Below are 13,749 nucleotides of genomic sequence, written 5' to 3' on the forward strand. Positions count from 1 at the left end.
CTTACGTTCTCAATGCATAGAGTTTCGGTCTCTGTAGCCTTTTTGAAGATGTCATTGAAGATCTTATAATAAGAGCACATGGGTGGAAGCAGAAGCCCTCTGTTGTAGTTACCTTTCGCAGCAGTAAATCAATATTATTCTGCATCTCTTTTCATTTGCATGTGTTGGGCCTATTCTTGAGACAGATTGATTTCAGGATGCACGTATTTCATCGTATTTTCTCTCAATGATAAAACCCGAATAATAATCTTAACAATTTTTTTGGGGGGGATATCAAGGCCTGATTAAAACCTCTTTTTGCTCTCGAATACATGTGATCAGCAATTTTTTTTGGGGGGATATCAAGGCCTGATTAAAACCTCTTTTTGCTCTCGAATACATGTGATCAGCAATTATGTAACCGCAAACTTTTAATGGAGTTCGTCTTTACAAGCTTATTTCTTCCTCTATACATATTTGAATAAGAAAAGAAAACTTTAGTACTCATGTTCACAACGCTGCATCTTTCGCACACCATAGAATATGAAGCTATTAACACCTTCTCCACCTGGGGGCGCTAGATTGCACGGCTAAACTCCTGCAAATACACAGTAGAACCTATGGACAAATAAGCTCTGCAAACTATAAGCTAGCACGACATTTGCATGGAATAAATGCTAAAGTACATGGTTCTTTGGTTCTTAAGAGAAGAAACAGAATGATGTTTAAGGTTTTGATTACCTGGTTTTTAATTGCCATAGCATCAGCCTTTTGCCAATAATGAATCTGAGAGGTTGAACTTAGCAATGAGATCAGCCCTTGATATCCAGGTTTTCTTATCCCAGTCCCAAAGGTTACTCCATGTCTTAATGCCACCTAAATGAAGCTTCAGTGCCTCTTCCACATCTTGTGTATCTACTTGAGGCAAGTCAAGAGCAGGCCACCAGATGGAATCGATGGGGTGGATGCCCAACGTGTCCTTGTAGTCTGGGGAAGGCATCAGCTGGGCTTTTACTTTAAACCAAGCTTTCCATAGAGAGATCAATAGCTATCCAAGCCCAGTTCTCATCCGGGCACGGGAAGTAGATAACTGTGGGGATAATAAACTTGTCTTGCTTGGCTTATCATGTACAGGGCCATTTGGACACAGAAAAAAGCTCTAGTCTTTGGCAAGGGAAATGGATCATGTGCCAGATGCCTCAAGGAAGAAGATGACGTCCATATTTTTCTACTGTGCCCTAACATAGAACCAATGGTAAAGAAACTCAATGAGTATGTGGCCAGTTGGGGGAAAACTTGCTTATCCTGGAAGCATCTGCTCATTGGGGAACCCATAGGCTGCTCTACTGAACTATGGACAATATTAAGAACAGAAATCCTCTGGTTCTTCTGGATTGAAAGACTATCAGCCCTACACAACGGTGATACCCGGAATACCTGCTCCCTCAAAGGTCTCCTTATGCTTGCAGGGGAGAGGTTCTACTCGAGGAAGATCACTGACATTGAGGCCAGAATTTCAAAACTGGTAGGCCCTATTGGAAGCACTCCAAAGAATGTCACAGATAAGGTCAATATTCTTCAGCTTCAAGAGAAGAGAGAATATCTTGTAAACGTGGATCTAAGCTATGTACTGAAGCTCCAATACCTCTAGAGCCTAGGATAGAGACCCAGAGGGTCATTGCTCGTTGCTGATTTAGTGAGAGAAGTCTCGGCCTGAAAATGGCCTTGACCACTATTTGATGTCTGCCTGACTTTTGTAACTTGTCTCGATTTTCTTCAATAATAAAAATGCCTTTATTGAAAAAAAAAAAAAAGGTTTTGATTACCTCGTAGGGCCATCTCGAGAGGTCCTGCAGACAGAGAATGCGAGTAAACTGCACAAGGGTCCTCATGTAAGCAAAGCGGTGCAGCAGATGGGAAGCATGCAGCAGGAAGGTCGAAGCTCATGATGAGTATGGAGGTCTGCTTTTGGAAACTCTTACAACCTCCACAAGAACGGGGCGCCGCTCTACGAGCACCACCACAGCAGCACCGTCTGAGCTTCAAATTAGGGTGAAAAGCAGCATAGTGGTGGTGGCTGCGGGTAGGCCAAAGGCCCTTCAGTTGGGCGCCGTGTAACTTGATAGAACAGCTGCGTGGTGCAGCGGAATATGGAGGGAAGGGTTGGAGCTCTGCATCATCTGTGAATGCTAGGGGCGGCTCGACTGGTGTAGAGAGTGCGAAGTCCGATGGCTCGATTTTGAGAACCATAGTGCGAGCTTGATCAAAAAAGCAGGCTTCGAGGTTGGGTTGGGAATAACAATACGGCCTTACTGGCTCTTTAAGCGCACCCTGAAGACGATGGTATCGTAACAGTTCCACATCCTGTCGGCCCATTGTATACGAAATATAATGCCAACTATTATTAAAGTTATTCCTCATTAATGATGAGCACGACAAAATCTATTAGAGCTTGACAACTCCAGATAAGGTTTATGAACACTTTTTATGATGAGTGAGTACTATTTAGCGCCCTTATCCCGAGGCCAGATTGAACCACTTGGATAACGTGGGCTCTGCATCAAAACGTAATGAACATCAAGCTCTCTTTACGCATTTAATTCACAAAAGCCTGGTTGTAGAGGTACAAAGCAATCTCTCTCTCTCTCTTACTTATATACTAATAAGTGCTCTCGTATATACTAATAAGTGATCTGGGCAACGTTTGTTTTTTAAAAGTTTCCTTTGTCTCTCCCCAAACCTATGCCAAAGCTCTTTCCTCTTCTCCTTAATTTGCTACTTGTAATTCTTCTTCTTCCAAACCTGCCACATATAAGGCATGGGAATAGTTAAAAAAAAATAGTTCTATATATGTGCATATGTGTATATATATATATACATATATACATATATACATATATACATATACATATACATATACGTATACGTATATGTAATCAAGAAGATTTGGTATGCACATGCACATGGGGGATGGACCCTACGCACTTGGGCTTAGGGTCATTTATGTGTATACTTTCGGGGGCCTTGGACTATATTTGGTATAGATTTTATAGACATTGTTACTTTTTTTATGATATTTTACTCTAAAGACATCTTGTCTTCTTGGAGGTCATGCCCAAGCTTTCATGGTGATGTTCACCCATGTCTAGAGTTCCATGTAAACAACTCTAGTCTCCATATTAATGAGTCTCCTTTTCTCCCTTCTTTCAGTATATATATTTATATGTACGTATATATGTATATATGTGTGTGTGTGTGTGTGTGTGTGTGTGTATAATATATGTGTATATACATATATGTGTGTGTGATGTATATATCTATATATATATTTATATATGTTTATATATATATACATATATATACACACGCACACACACATACATGTATATATACATAATGTATGTATTTATGTATACATAAGTAAATATATTTGGGTAGATGCTTGCGCACCATTGTTCACTTGGGCATTCTTGAAATAGGTTGAAAATAGTCATTTATTCACCTTTAATGTCCAATCACCCTTAGCTATAAAAGGACTTCTATTACAAGATCTTCTAATGAAATGTCAAACATAAAATCGAGCACCTAATGATGTAATCCGATAAAGAATTAGATATCTATAACTATACATTTCCTTGTGCACACTTTTAATACGTACTTCATGTCACAGATTTAGACTCTAGGATAACATGTCCTTGAAATGCCTATAACTTTTATATCTTAGTTTTAATCAATAAGACACTTTAAACATATTAAAGTCACATAACATAGAGATTCACTTGATTTATTGGTATTTCTTTTAGTTTTTTTCTATTTTTAAAAATTATTTTAAGAGCTTACAATTGCAAAAAGTACCTTCTTTTTTGCACGTAAGATTGACAACTTACAATGCTCAATTTTAGAGATCCAATAGTTTTAAAATAGATGAAGTTTGATAGCATGTGAGGCTGAGATGAACTTTTAAATTGAACGGTTATAATTTTTTAGATCTCATTTAGAAAATTATGACGATTTGTGAGAAGGCTTGTGAAAGTTTTATAATTTAGAATCTTCATTTTAATATTTATCCAAATTACTCAAAAATCATGTGGGTAAAGGTAGTTATGTAGTCATTTAAATTTGTTTTTTGGATTAATTTGAGTTTAGGAAGCCCATTTTTTACCTCGTACAAGTGAAAATTCTTATTTGTGTCCATGTAGTCTAAACTAAGTCTTTTTAGCTTTGGTAATCTAGGCTCAGTAAAATGAATCTGAAAAGAGAGAAGAGGGGAACATAAGACACATCTAAACCATACTTGCTTTTATTTCATCAACACACACTAAGTAGAGAAGCTTCATAGCTTTCCTTCATCGCACTCCACAAAACACAACACATTTTCTAATGGTACGTTCACACTGAAATAAACCTAATGCTATTGTCCATACACTTTGCCAGTTGGGAACATCTATTACTATCCACACACATATTGCTAGATTGGTGTCCATGTGCTACCGCTATCCACTAGTTTTCAATGAGCTTGCATTCTCAAGACTTGCTCTCAAGCTCACCATGTCCATTTCATGTACTCCAAGTCTATCTCTGAAATTCTCTTTACCAAGTGGTTTGGTAAATATTTTTGTAACTTGCTCTTCAGTCTTCACACATGCCAACTCTATCTATCCATCCAACACTTTCTCCCTATAATGAAATGATAGTGATCCTCTATGTGTTTGGTTCTCGTAGGATAAAATGGATTGCTTGGCAATTGTGTAAGCCATTCATGTTGTCACAATGTATGACAACTTTCCCATCACATTGTTATCCCAAATCTTCACGTAGCTTTTTCAACCATACCACCTCACATGTAGCCATTTCTATACTCTACCTCTTTGTGCTAGATAAAGGAATCGTGGGTTACAGTTTTCTAATCTTACCACTACACTTCTTAATGTGAAAGTATAACCACTAGTAGATCTTCTATCATAAGAACTACCTGCCGAATCTGCATCTGTATATTCACGAACATCTATAGCTTTGCTATACTCATAAAAGAGTCCATAATGTGTTATAGCTTTCACATATCTCAAGATTCTTCTCACTATATCCAAATGTGGTTTCCTTGGGCTTTGCATAAACTAACTCACAAGCCTAATTGTATAGCATAGATCCGGTCTAGTAATAGTCATGTATATCAAACTGTCAACCATCTTTCTATACATTATCACATCCTCAATATCTTCAGCACAATCATCCCTTAGCTTAACATTCTGCTCTAATAGTATGCTCATTGGCTTACAACCTGTCATGCCATATTTTACTAGCTTATTCAATGTATGTTGCCTTTGAGCCAACCAAATGCCTTTGTTTGTTTTCACCACTTCAATGTAAAGGGAGTATCTCAATTCTGCCAAGTCTTTCATGTCAAATTCACCACACAATGAAGATTTCACATCAATAGTATCCTTTCTTGAATCACTCGTCACAATCAAGCCATCTACATAGATGACAATCACCATAATACCATTTGTTGTCTTTTTTGAATATAGTGATGAATCTGATGTTCCCACGTGAAAACCAATACTTATGAGATACCTGCTTATCTTGTGTGTTCAAGCACGTGGTGCTTGCTTTAGCCCATACAAAGCCTTCTTCAACTTACATACATGTGTGGGATAATCGGGATACACATAACCTTCTAGTAGCTGCTCCATAAGCACCTCTTCCTTTAATTCACCATTTAGAAATTCATTCTTTACATCCATTTTATGCATTTCCCAACCTTTTGACATAGCCAATGTAATCATAGATCTCACTGCTCCCATCTTAGCAATGGGGCTGAATGTTTCATCATAATCCAAACCATGTGTCTGTGCATATCCCTTTGCCAACAACCTTCCTTTATGCCTTTCTATTGGTCCATTTGACTTATATTTCACTATATACACCCATTTGCAACCAATGATATTCTTTTCCCTTGGTTATGTAACCAAATCCCATGGATCATTATGTACGAAGGCATCCATTGCTTTCTCCCATACATGATTTCCAATAGCTTCTCCAAAACATGATGGCTCCACATGTTTTACCATTGATGTCATGAATGCACAATAATGCATTTCATACCCTGCATATGTCAATGTCTCCATTAGATACCTTATCCTCTGTGACCTTGTCAAAATCTGTGGATCACTTTGTACACCCTATAGTCTAGCATTTGGAGGAACGTATCTCTCTTGCCTTACACCTGGAGTACGTAAAGCTCGGATGCCAAGTTCTTTATATAGACTTTCTAAGCTAAATGACTCATAACCTATATGCCAATTTCTTCAACCTTCTTTTTGCCTTTGTCAACACGTCCACTTGTGCTCACACTACCATGTCTCAACCTTGCTGACCATGAACTTACACTATCACTTCCACTAGATGTTTCACCTTGCTAGACAATGAAGTAGAACTCTCTTTTGGCAAGTTCACATGCACATTTGCATCTATGTCATCAACCATAACATCATCATTATTTTTGTACCAACTTGCCAACTCATCAAACACCACATCCCTAGAAATGGGCGTCTGTCTCTAGTGTCCAGATTGTAACATTTGTAAGCCTTTTTGTCTTGTGCATAACCAATGAATATACACTTCTCAGATTTTGGGTCCAATTTCCTTCTCTTCTAATCTGGCACATGTGCATAAGAAATACTTCCAAAAACCTTGAGATACCCAATGTTCGGTCTAAAACTGTCATCTGCATCTGGACCACCCTTGTCCATGTTAAGGCTCTTGGGAGTGTAGGGTATCGGAACCTGGACTTCCGTGTCTGTTTTGTTTTGGGATTTAGCTATAGCTTCATGTACTTGTTATCATACATGGGTATGATCTCTAGTGAAATCATTAACTATAGGGGCCAATGTGTGAAAACTGAGAAGCACGTGTCGATAATTTATTATCATATATGACTTCGAAAGAAGCTTTTCCTATAGCTGAGTGTGGTGTATTGTTGTAAGCAAATTATAGTAAATGAAGATGTTGGTTATAATTAGCTGGTGTGGAGATTGTGTAAGACCTTAATAAATCTAAGACGGTACTATGAGTTGGTTTGGTCTGGCCACCATTACTTTCAGGATAAAAAGCACATGTGAAATCAATTTTAATCCTAGATTTGAAAATAAAGCAATCCAAAAATGATTACAAAACCTAGAGTCACAACAATTAGATACAATAACTTTAGGTAAACCATGGTGTGTAAAGACATATTTAATGAAAAGATGTGTAGCTTCCAAAGCAGTCAATATCTTTTTGCATGCAATGAAATATGCTTACTTACTAAATCTATTAACTAGTCCAAAGCATATCATTTTGTGTAGAAGTGATAGGTAAACTAGATGAAATCCACAAAAATTTCTTACCACGGACCTTTAGGAATAGGCAAAGTAAGATAAGTTACAATAAGTGCCATGCTTGAAAAATGATGTTAATCAGAGTGGTTAACATACCCCCCCTTATTTAGGTCCATCCTTGGAGCTGGCACACGGATCTAACAATAGTAGATTGAGTAGTAGGCCCTGACAAAGTCACGGCCCGAGGTAGATTGTGGCGGGCTTGATGGAAGACACGGTAGCGCATCCAAAAAGTTGTCTTCATCATGTTTGCAAATGTTTAGGGGCACCAAAAAGGCATCCACTAGACACGCTCATAGTAGCCAAATATCTGCTTCAGTGTTGGCCCTTCAATGTTGTTGAAGGCCAATCCTTGAGTGCCTTCATGATAATGGTTCCATTCTAGGAACATCTCTAGTAGGGTGATGATCAGATTGAAGAATCTAATGGTGGCGACCATCGTGCGGGATTTCGCACCTCTGCTAATCATATCTTTTGATGAATTCATGGAGATGCTTTAACATGCTAGCTTCAGTTCACACTGCTAGGGCGTCAGAGGAGGGAATCATGGGAAGTTGAAGAGAAGTTTCAAGTTCTTGGTTTGCTCCTTGTGGAAAAGATTCCAGGCCCATCTATGAAACAACGGATCGATAGGTATTCGGGGTTTATTCGGAGTGGACACGACACCTTGTAGTATTGTTCCCAAATGTATGGCTTCAAACAAGAAAGGTCACCCCGCGAGACTGGTTGAGCACCCATGAGAGTGAATGTGATGGGATGAGCAGTGGTGGGCAGGAGGCCGATGGTAGCCACCACATTGTCAAGGGGTGCTCAGGCTTCCAGCTTTGCATTGATATAGGTATGCAGGACGTGGATTTCCATGCGATCCGTAACCTTGGTGAGCAGTGCTTCCTGGAGTTTTCGACTAAGAAGGATCCAAATTGCCTACTCGTACTCTGTGCGATTGAGCAGATCACGCCAAGTAAGGGGGTTGAGCAGAGGGTCGACTTTAGCGTGCTCATGTGGTGGCGGGGCAATGGGATCTCCCCTTTTTCCAAGGGTAGGGGGAGACGTTTCTTGGTGGTGGTGGTCTCACGAGGTTGGAGGGGTGAATGATGTCGAAGAAATAGTGGAAAGGATAGCTTTAAGGACTCAGGGAGGCCTGGACGATGTTGAGGGTAATTTTGTAAGGGCGTTGGGCAAGCCTAAGTTGAGTGTTAAGGTGGGAGGTGAGGGGGGGTTGGTGAGGGAGGTGGAGTGGGGAGATGGATGGGTGAAGAGTGGGAGTGTTGTGGTGACAGGTGGGGGTGGGGCGGCGGCTGGTTGTGTGCTGGTGCTTGGATGAGAGGAGCTAGGGGGCAGAGGTTGATGGGGGGGAGATAAGGGTGGTAGTGGTTGAGGGGGTTGGGCTCTACGGGCTCCATCGCCTCCGTTGTCATTTTCCTCATCATCTGAGTAGTCAAGGTCGTGGGTTTGGAAGAAGATTTTGTCCTCTGTAGCTTCTTCGGGGGTAAACTCAATGGGAAATGCCACATGTGAGTCATCAAATTGCATGATGCATGTGGCTTGCATGCCCTCCATTTTTAGATGACATCTGCAAAAAAGAATGAGGAGGCCTACAGCGGAGTATGGTGGGAGCTCATCTCATCGGAGGGATCGGTAAGCCGCATGGACGATCTCCCATCCTTTACGATGGAGGTAGTAGAGGGCTTTGGCTATCCGTTTGGGATGGGTAGGGGTAAGGACAAAGCCCGTTCCAGGATAGGTTGGACATTGTTTTGGTCCGTGGGCATCCCAAAGAAAAGGAGCTGGGACCAGCTCATGAGGTTTGCTTGGAGAGGGTGGGTAGGAAAGTCAAATAGGATTTGGGGGTGGGTGAAGGAAATTAGGCCCTGGAAGAAGAATTGAGCTAGAAGGGTGATGTTGTGGAGTGGGATTTTGGTGAGGACATATGTGGGTTCATTGAATGAAGATGTTGTGTTGACGAAAGTTGAGGCAGACGATCCTATAATGGAGGTTGAGGAGTTGGTAGGGGATTTGGGCAGCTATGGCGAGGAGAGGGAGCACCGTTGTTGCAGTGTCCATTAAGGCATCAACCTTCTTCTCGATGCCACTAGAGGAGGGGACAGAGGGTGTAGGGGGTGGGTGTGCGGCTCTTTCTTCCATGGCTTCCAGCTCTGCTTCTTTTTGGTGGAGTGTCTCCTTTGTGATCTCACGGTAGTGTTAGAAGTCGAGAGTGGTTTTGTTGAGGGCCTCTTCCATAGCTGTGGCTCTTTGCTAGAAGTCTTAAGCTATGGCTTGGGCGAGAGAGAGGTCATGGTTAGCCCGTTATGTTGCCTCTTGTGTTGCTTGGAGCTGGTGTTGGAGTTTTGAAATGGAGGAGAGGGTGTTGATCAAGTGCTGCTCCTTTTCGTTGAGGACCTGTTCTAGATGAATGTTGTGGAGGCTCGATGTGTAAAGGTCCTCAGCATTCTGCCACTCTTCAAGTTGAGCCTTCACAAGAAACATTTGTTGCTGCACCAATGTAGCAATCTCCTGCTTTGTGATAAATGCAGTCCGTCATTTGCGTGATGAGCTTAGAGGCCATGTGTAAAAAGCCCTAGGAAAAGTCTGATACTTTCCCATGTGCTGTAGAGACACTTTTTGCATAAGCTTCGAGGGATTTGAAGATGCCAATGCATGCCCAGCGGAGGGTTTCCATGGTATTGATGTGGGACAATTGAGGAGATGAGGGGACCGCTTCTAAGTGATGAGGGGAGTGTAAGGAGAAGATGATAGAGGGTGGGGTTTCAAAAAGGTTCCGTTTCAAAAATGCCTACCTTTGTGCCTCTTCCTCAGCGGCCTTGCGTTCGGCTTTTGCAGCTTCCTGTTCTTTTGGGTTGGGGCCGTGGGTGGATTGGTGGGGAATTTCCTCTTTCCCTTTGGGTTCTGGGTGATGGCGCTTTGGCGGTGGTGAATTAGGAGAGTATTGAGGGGAGGCAAAGAGATGGGGACTGTATCCAGTTTAGTGAGCTGCACTACCTTGGGAAGCTCCTCCCCTCCAATAGTGTGGTAGAGGAATGTCAAGAGACTATACCTGCTACTAAAGCTATCTGTCCCCAGGATAGTGCCCTAACATTACGAGCTCTTCCTGAGTAATATTTCCCCAATCCTCTCCGTCTTTGGTAATACTCCCCTGAAAGTGCCATAAGTCATTTGTGGGGAGTTTGTGAGCTACACATAGGGATGTTCCATTTGAGGAAGGTGGAGGGCTTCTCGGAACCAAGTCGACACACTGAGATGTATTGTTGTGTGCACCTATCCTTCATTATCCAGCACTTGACTTGTTATATGATTTGCATCATATGTCTCTATAAAGTATAGGAAATTGTACAGGTCCAATCCCCAAGGATGCAACAAAAAAGACACTTAGGGCTCTTGAAAAGAGTTCAAAGTTGTAGATGAATGTGGGAGAGGGCTTGACAATAATCCCACATGGGAACTTTTGGGAGTTCTAGAATTTTTGTATAAAAGGTGGCCCATTTGAGAGCTAGAGAGGACTCTTTGGTCATTTGGTTGAGAGGCTCATAGAGAGAGCTTGCTCCATAGCTCCATCTCAAGTGCTCTCCCAAGGCTCTCCATCTCCATTCTTGCTTCAATCTTGTACTCTCCATTCTTTACATTTTCAATGATATGAGGTTTTGGTCTACACACTTGCTAATCTAGATTTCTTAATGATGTTTTGATTTGTGAGTTGTAGAGTGCTTGTGATGAAGCTTGTGCTTGAAATAATGTGTAGTTGAGGCTTGTGTGATAGCTCTTTGCATATTAGGTTCCTTGCATAAGTTGCATTTGTGTGCTTAAGTGTAGCCTAATCTTGATGCTTTGATTATGTAAGATTGATTGCTTGAGTGATGAAGAAGGATTGAGTAGGACTAGAAGTCATTAGTGTGTGGTTAACTCTTCTTCTCCCATTCGGGATAGCCTCTATGCGCTAACCGGGTTGCATTCACGGATTGACAAGTGTGTGGGTTGGAGTGTAGCCTCCGCTATGCTATGATGTCCCAAACAATGGCGCCGCTGCCGGGGAACGCACACCTAAGTTAGTGAAGGGTGTTAACCATTACTTCTTACTAAGTGCTCCATTGATTGCAAAATCGTGGATTAGGATAGATTAGAGTAGAGTTTGCAAGGGCATTGAGTGTGTGATCTCAAGGGTGCCTTGAGTGTTTTCGGTTTTTGATTAGAAGCAAAAATAATAATAATAATAATTAAAACCTCATTGCGGAAGAGAAATCCCGCCACTAATCTGATTTAAGTACTTCAAGTTTTTGTATTTTTGACGGGGTTGGCGAGTGGTAGATAGGAAGTGTTGGAGGCGACCTTTCTTTTATTGTTTTGTTGTGTTGTTATCGTGTGGGGAGGCATCTCCATAATCGCAGCAAAGAGTCGAGATCACCTTTAAATTTTGGTGCTTACTACATTACTACAACACTCAACATATAAATCAAAGCATATATATATATATATACATGCAGTGTGGGCGGTCGGTTGAAAGGAGACCAAGGAGGTTTGTGGGCGGCCGGCTGAAAGGAGACCAAGGCGGTTTCATTTAAGAAAAAAATTATATATATATATGTATATATATATGATTTTTTACGTCTGCATTGTGCGCCTGCAGTGGGCGTAGCCTGCATAGACGACAGCAAAGGAGTGGGCGGCCGGCGGCGTTGGCATAGGCGGGCGTAGCCTGCAGACGACAGCAAAGGAGTGGGTGGCCGGCGGCGTTGGCATAGGCGGGCGTAGCCTGCAGACAACAGCAAAGGAGTGGGCGAAGTTGGCAGTAGGAGTAGCAGACGACAGCAAACGGGTGGAGGCGTCTGCAGTGGAGTAGACGGCCGATTGCTGCAACTGAAGGCGAGCCTGCAGTGGGAAGAGAAAGCGTCGCCTGCAGAGGAAGAGAAAGCAGCGCATGAGGCCAGCAAGAGTTGGAGGCGCAGCAGCGCGTGAGGCCAGTTGGAGTAGAGGCGTAGGCAGCGTGGAGCCCTGCAGTGGAAAGCGAAGGCGAGCAAGCAGTGGCAAGCAGAAGGCATTGAAGGCAACCCACGCGCGCGCTAGCGACGAATCCGGGCGAGCCGGGAGGCGGAAGATAAGGTAGGTGCAAATTTTTATTTTTTTTATTTTTTTATTTTTTTGTATTTTTTCATGTTTTTTTGTATTTTTAAATAATAATAATAATAATAAATATAAAAAACAAAAAAAATATTTTTTTAAAAAATAAAAAGAGAAAAAGAGATTTTATTTTATTTTTTTTTAAAGGGAAAGAAAAAAGAAAAAAGAAGAAAAAAGAAAGAAAAAAGAAAAAAAGAAAAAAAACCCCTTAAAACAATAAATTTTTTTTAAAAAAAAGAGAGAGAAAAAAAACAATTTTTGTTTTTTTTTCCATTGTTCATTATTTAAATTTTTGCATAATTAAAGTAGCGTGCATTTTTTATTTTTTTTGTAATTGATGCATAATTAGTAAATTCATATTTTTTATATTTGGCACGAAATTTATTAGTTTAAAAAAGAAAAAAAAACAAACAAACAAACAAAAAAGACAAAAACAAAAACAAAACAAAACAAAAGGAGAAAAAAACAAAAGAAAACTAAAGAAAATTAAAAAATAAAAAAAATAAAAAAAATATCTATAAATTAAGTGTTTTTTAGGAGTCTATTTTTTGCATATTTTGTAATTCTTCATTTTTTTAAATTTTTTGCATAATTAGTGTAACCTGCATTTTTTAATTTTTGTAACTTTGTGCATAATTAGTATTTTTTTAGTGTGATTCATAATTTTTGTGTAAATTTAAAAAAATAAAAACATAAAAAACATAAAATTATTTAAAAAATCATAATTAAATAAAAATAAAAAAATATGATAGATAGTTACGCCACACATACTCCTTTTAGTTGCATTTAGTGATTAGGTAGGTTAAAAATATATATATATATATATATACACACATATATATATATATTCTATTTAAAAAAAACAAAACAAAACAAAACAAAAACACATAAAAAACCAAAAAAATTTGACCTTATGCACTTGCGGTCGGGACATCTTGTAGATTCTGCCATAGGGCCTAGGGCACCTTCTAGAGTACCTACACAGGAAAGTGGGACCCAATCGGTAGGAAATTTGGCAGATATTGCTGAAACCCTTTCTGAATCCCAATCCGATACCCTTTCCTCTAGAACAACTAGTTCATTGTCCATGGACAATCTAGGGCCGACAAATAGTCATCCCGTAGCCCCAAATAGAATACCCACAAGATCTTTTAATCCATTTGAAGCCGACACCATGGGGTTAACAGTCAATGTGAGACTCCAATATGTCTACACAAATGCTCAAGGAGCTGAGATCTTTAGGGATCCACAACAACGGTATCTT

General features: G+C 40.4%; 1 protein-coding gene across 1 annotated transcript; it reads right to left on the bottom strand.

Moving 5' to 3' along the window:
- Positions 1–382: 382 nt before the first annotated feature.
- LOC147618685 (uncharacterized) lies at positions 383–2,256 on the bottom strand. Its single transcript, XM_086774456.1, has 2 exons — positions 1,806–2,256; positions 383–577 (listed from the first exon to the last, which is right to left on the bottom strand). The coding sequence occupies exons 1-2, from the start codon at positions 2,227–2,229 to the stop codon at positions 570–572; spliced, it is 432 nt and encodes a 143-aa protein (XP_086630582.1). The 5' UTR covers positions 2,230–2,256; the 3' UTR covers positions 383–569.
- Positions 2,257–13,749: the final 11,493 nt, after the last annotated feature.

Source organism: Cibotium barometz, chromosome 34 (assembly GCF_041138505.1).
Source record: "Cibotium barometz isolate CiBa-2024 chromosome 34, ASM4113850v1, whole genome shotgun sequence".
Classification (NCBI taxonomy): Eukaryota; Viridiplantae; Streptophyta; class Polypodiopsida; order Cyatheales; family Cibotiaceae; genus Cibotium; species Cibotium barometz.

Coding starts and splice junctions, on each gene's coding strand:
- LOC147618685 (XM_086774456.1), bottom strand. CDS start 2,229: ATGGTTCTCAAAATCGAGCCATCGGACTTCGCACTCTCTACACCAGTC.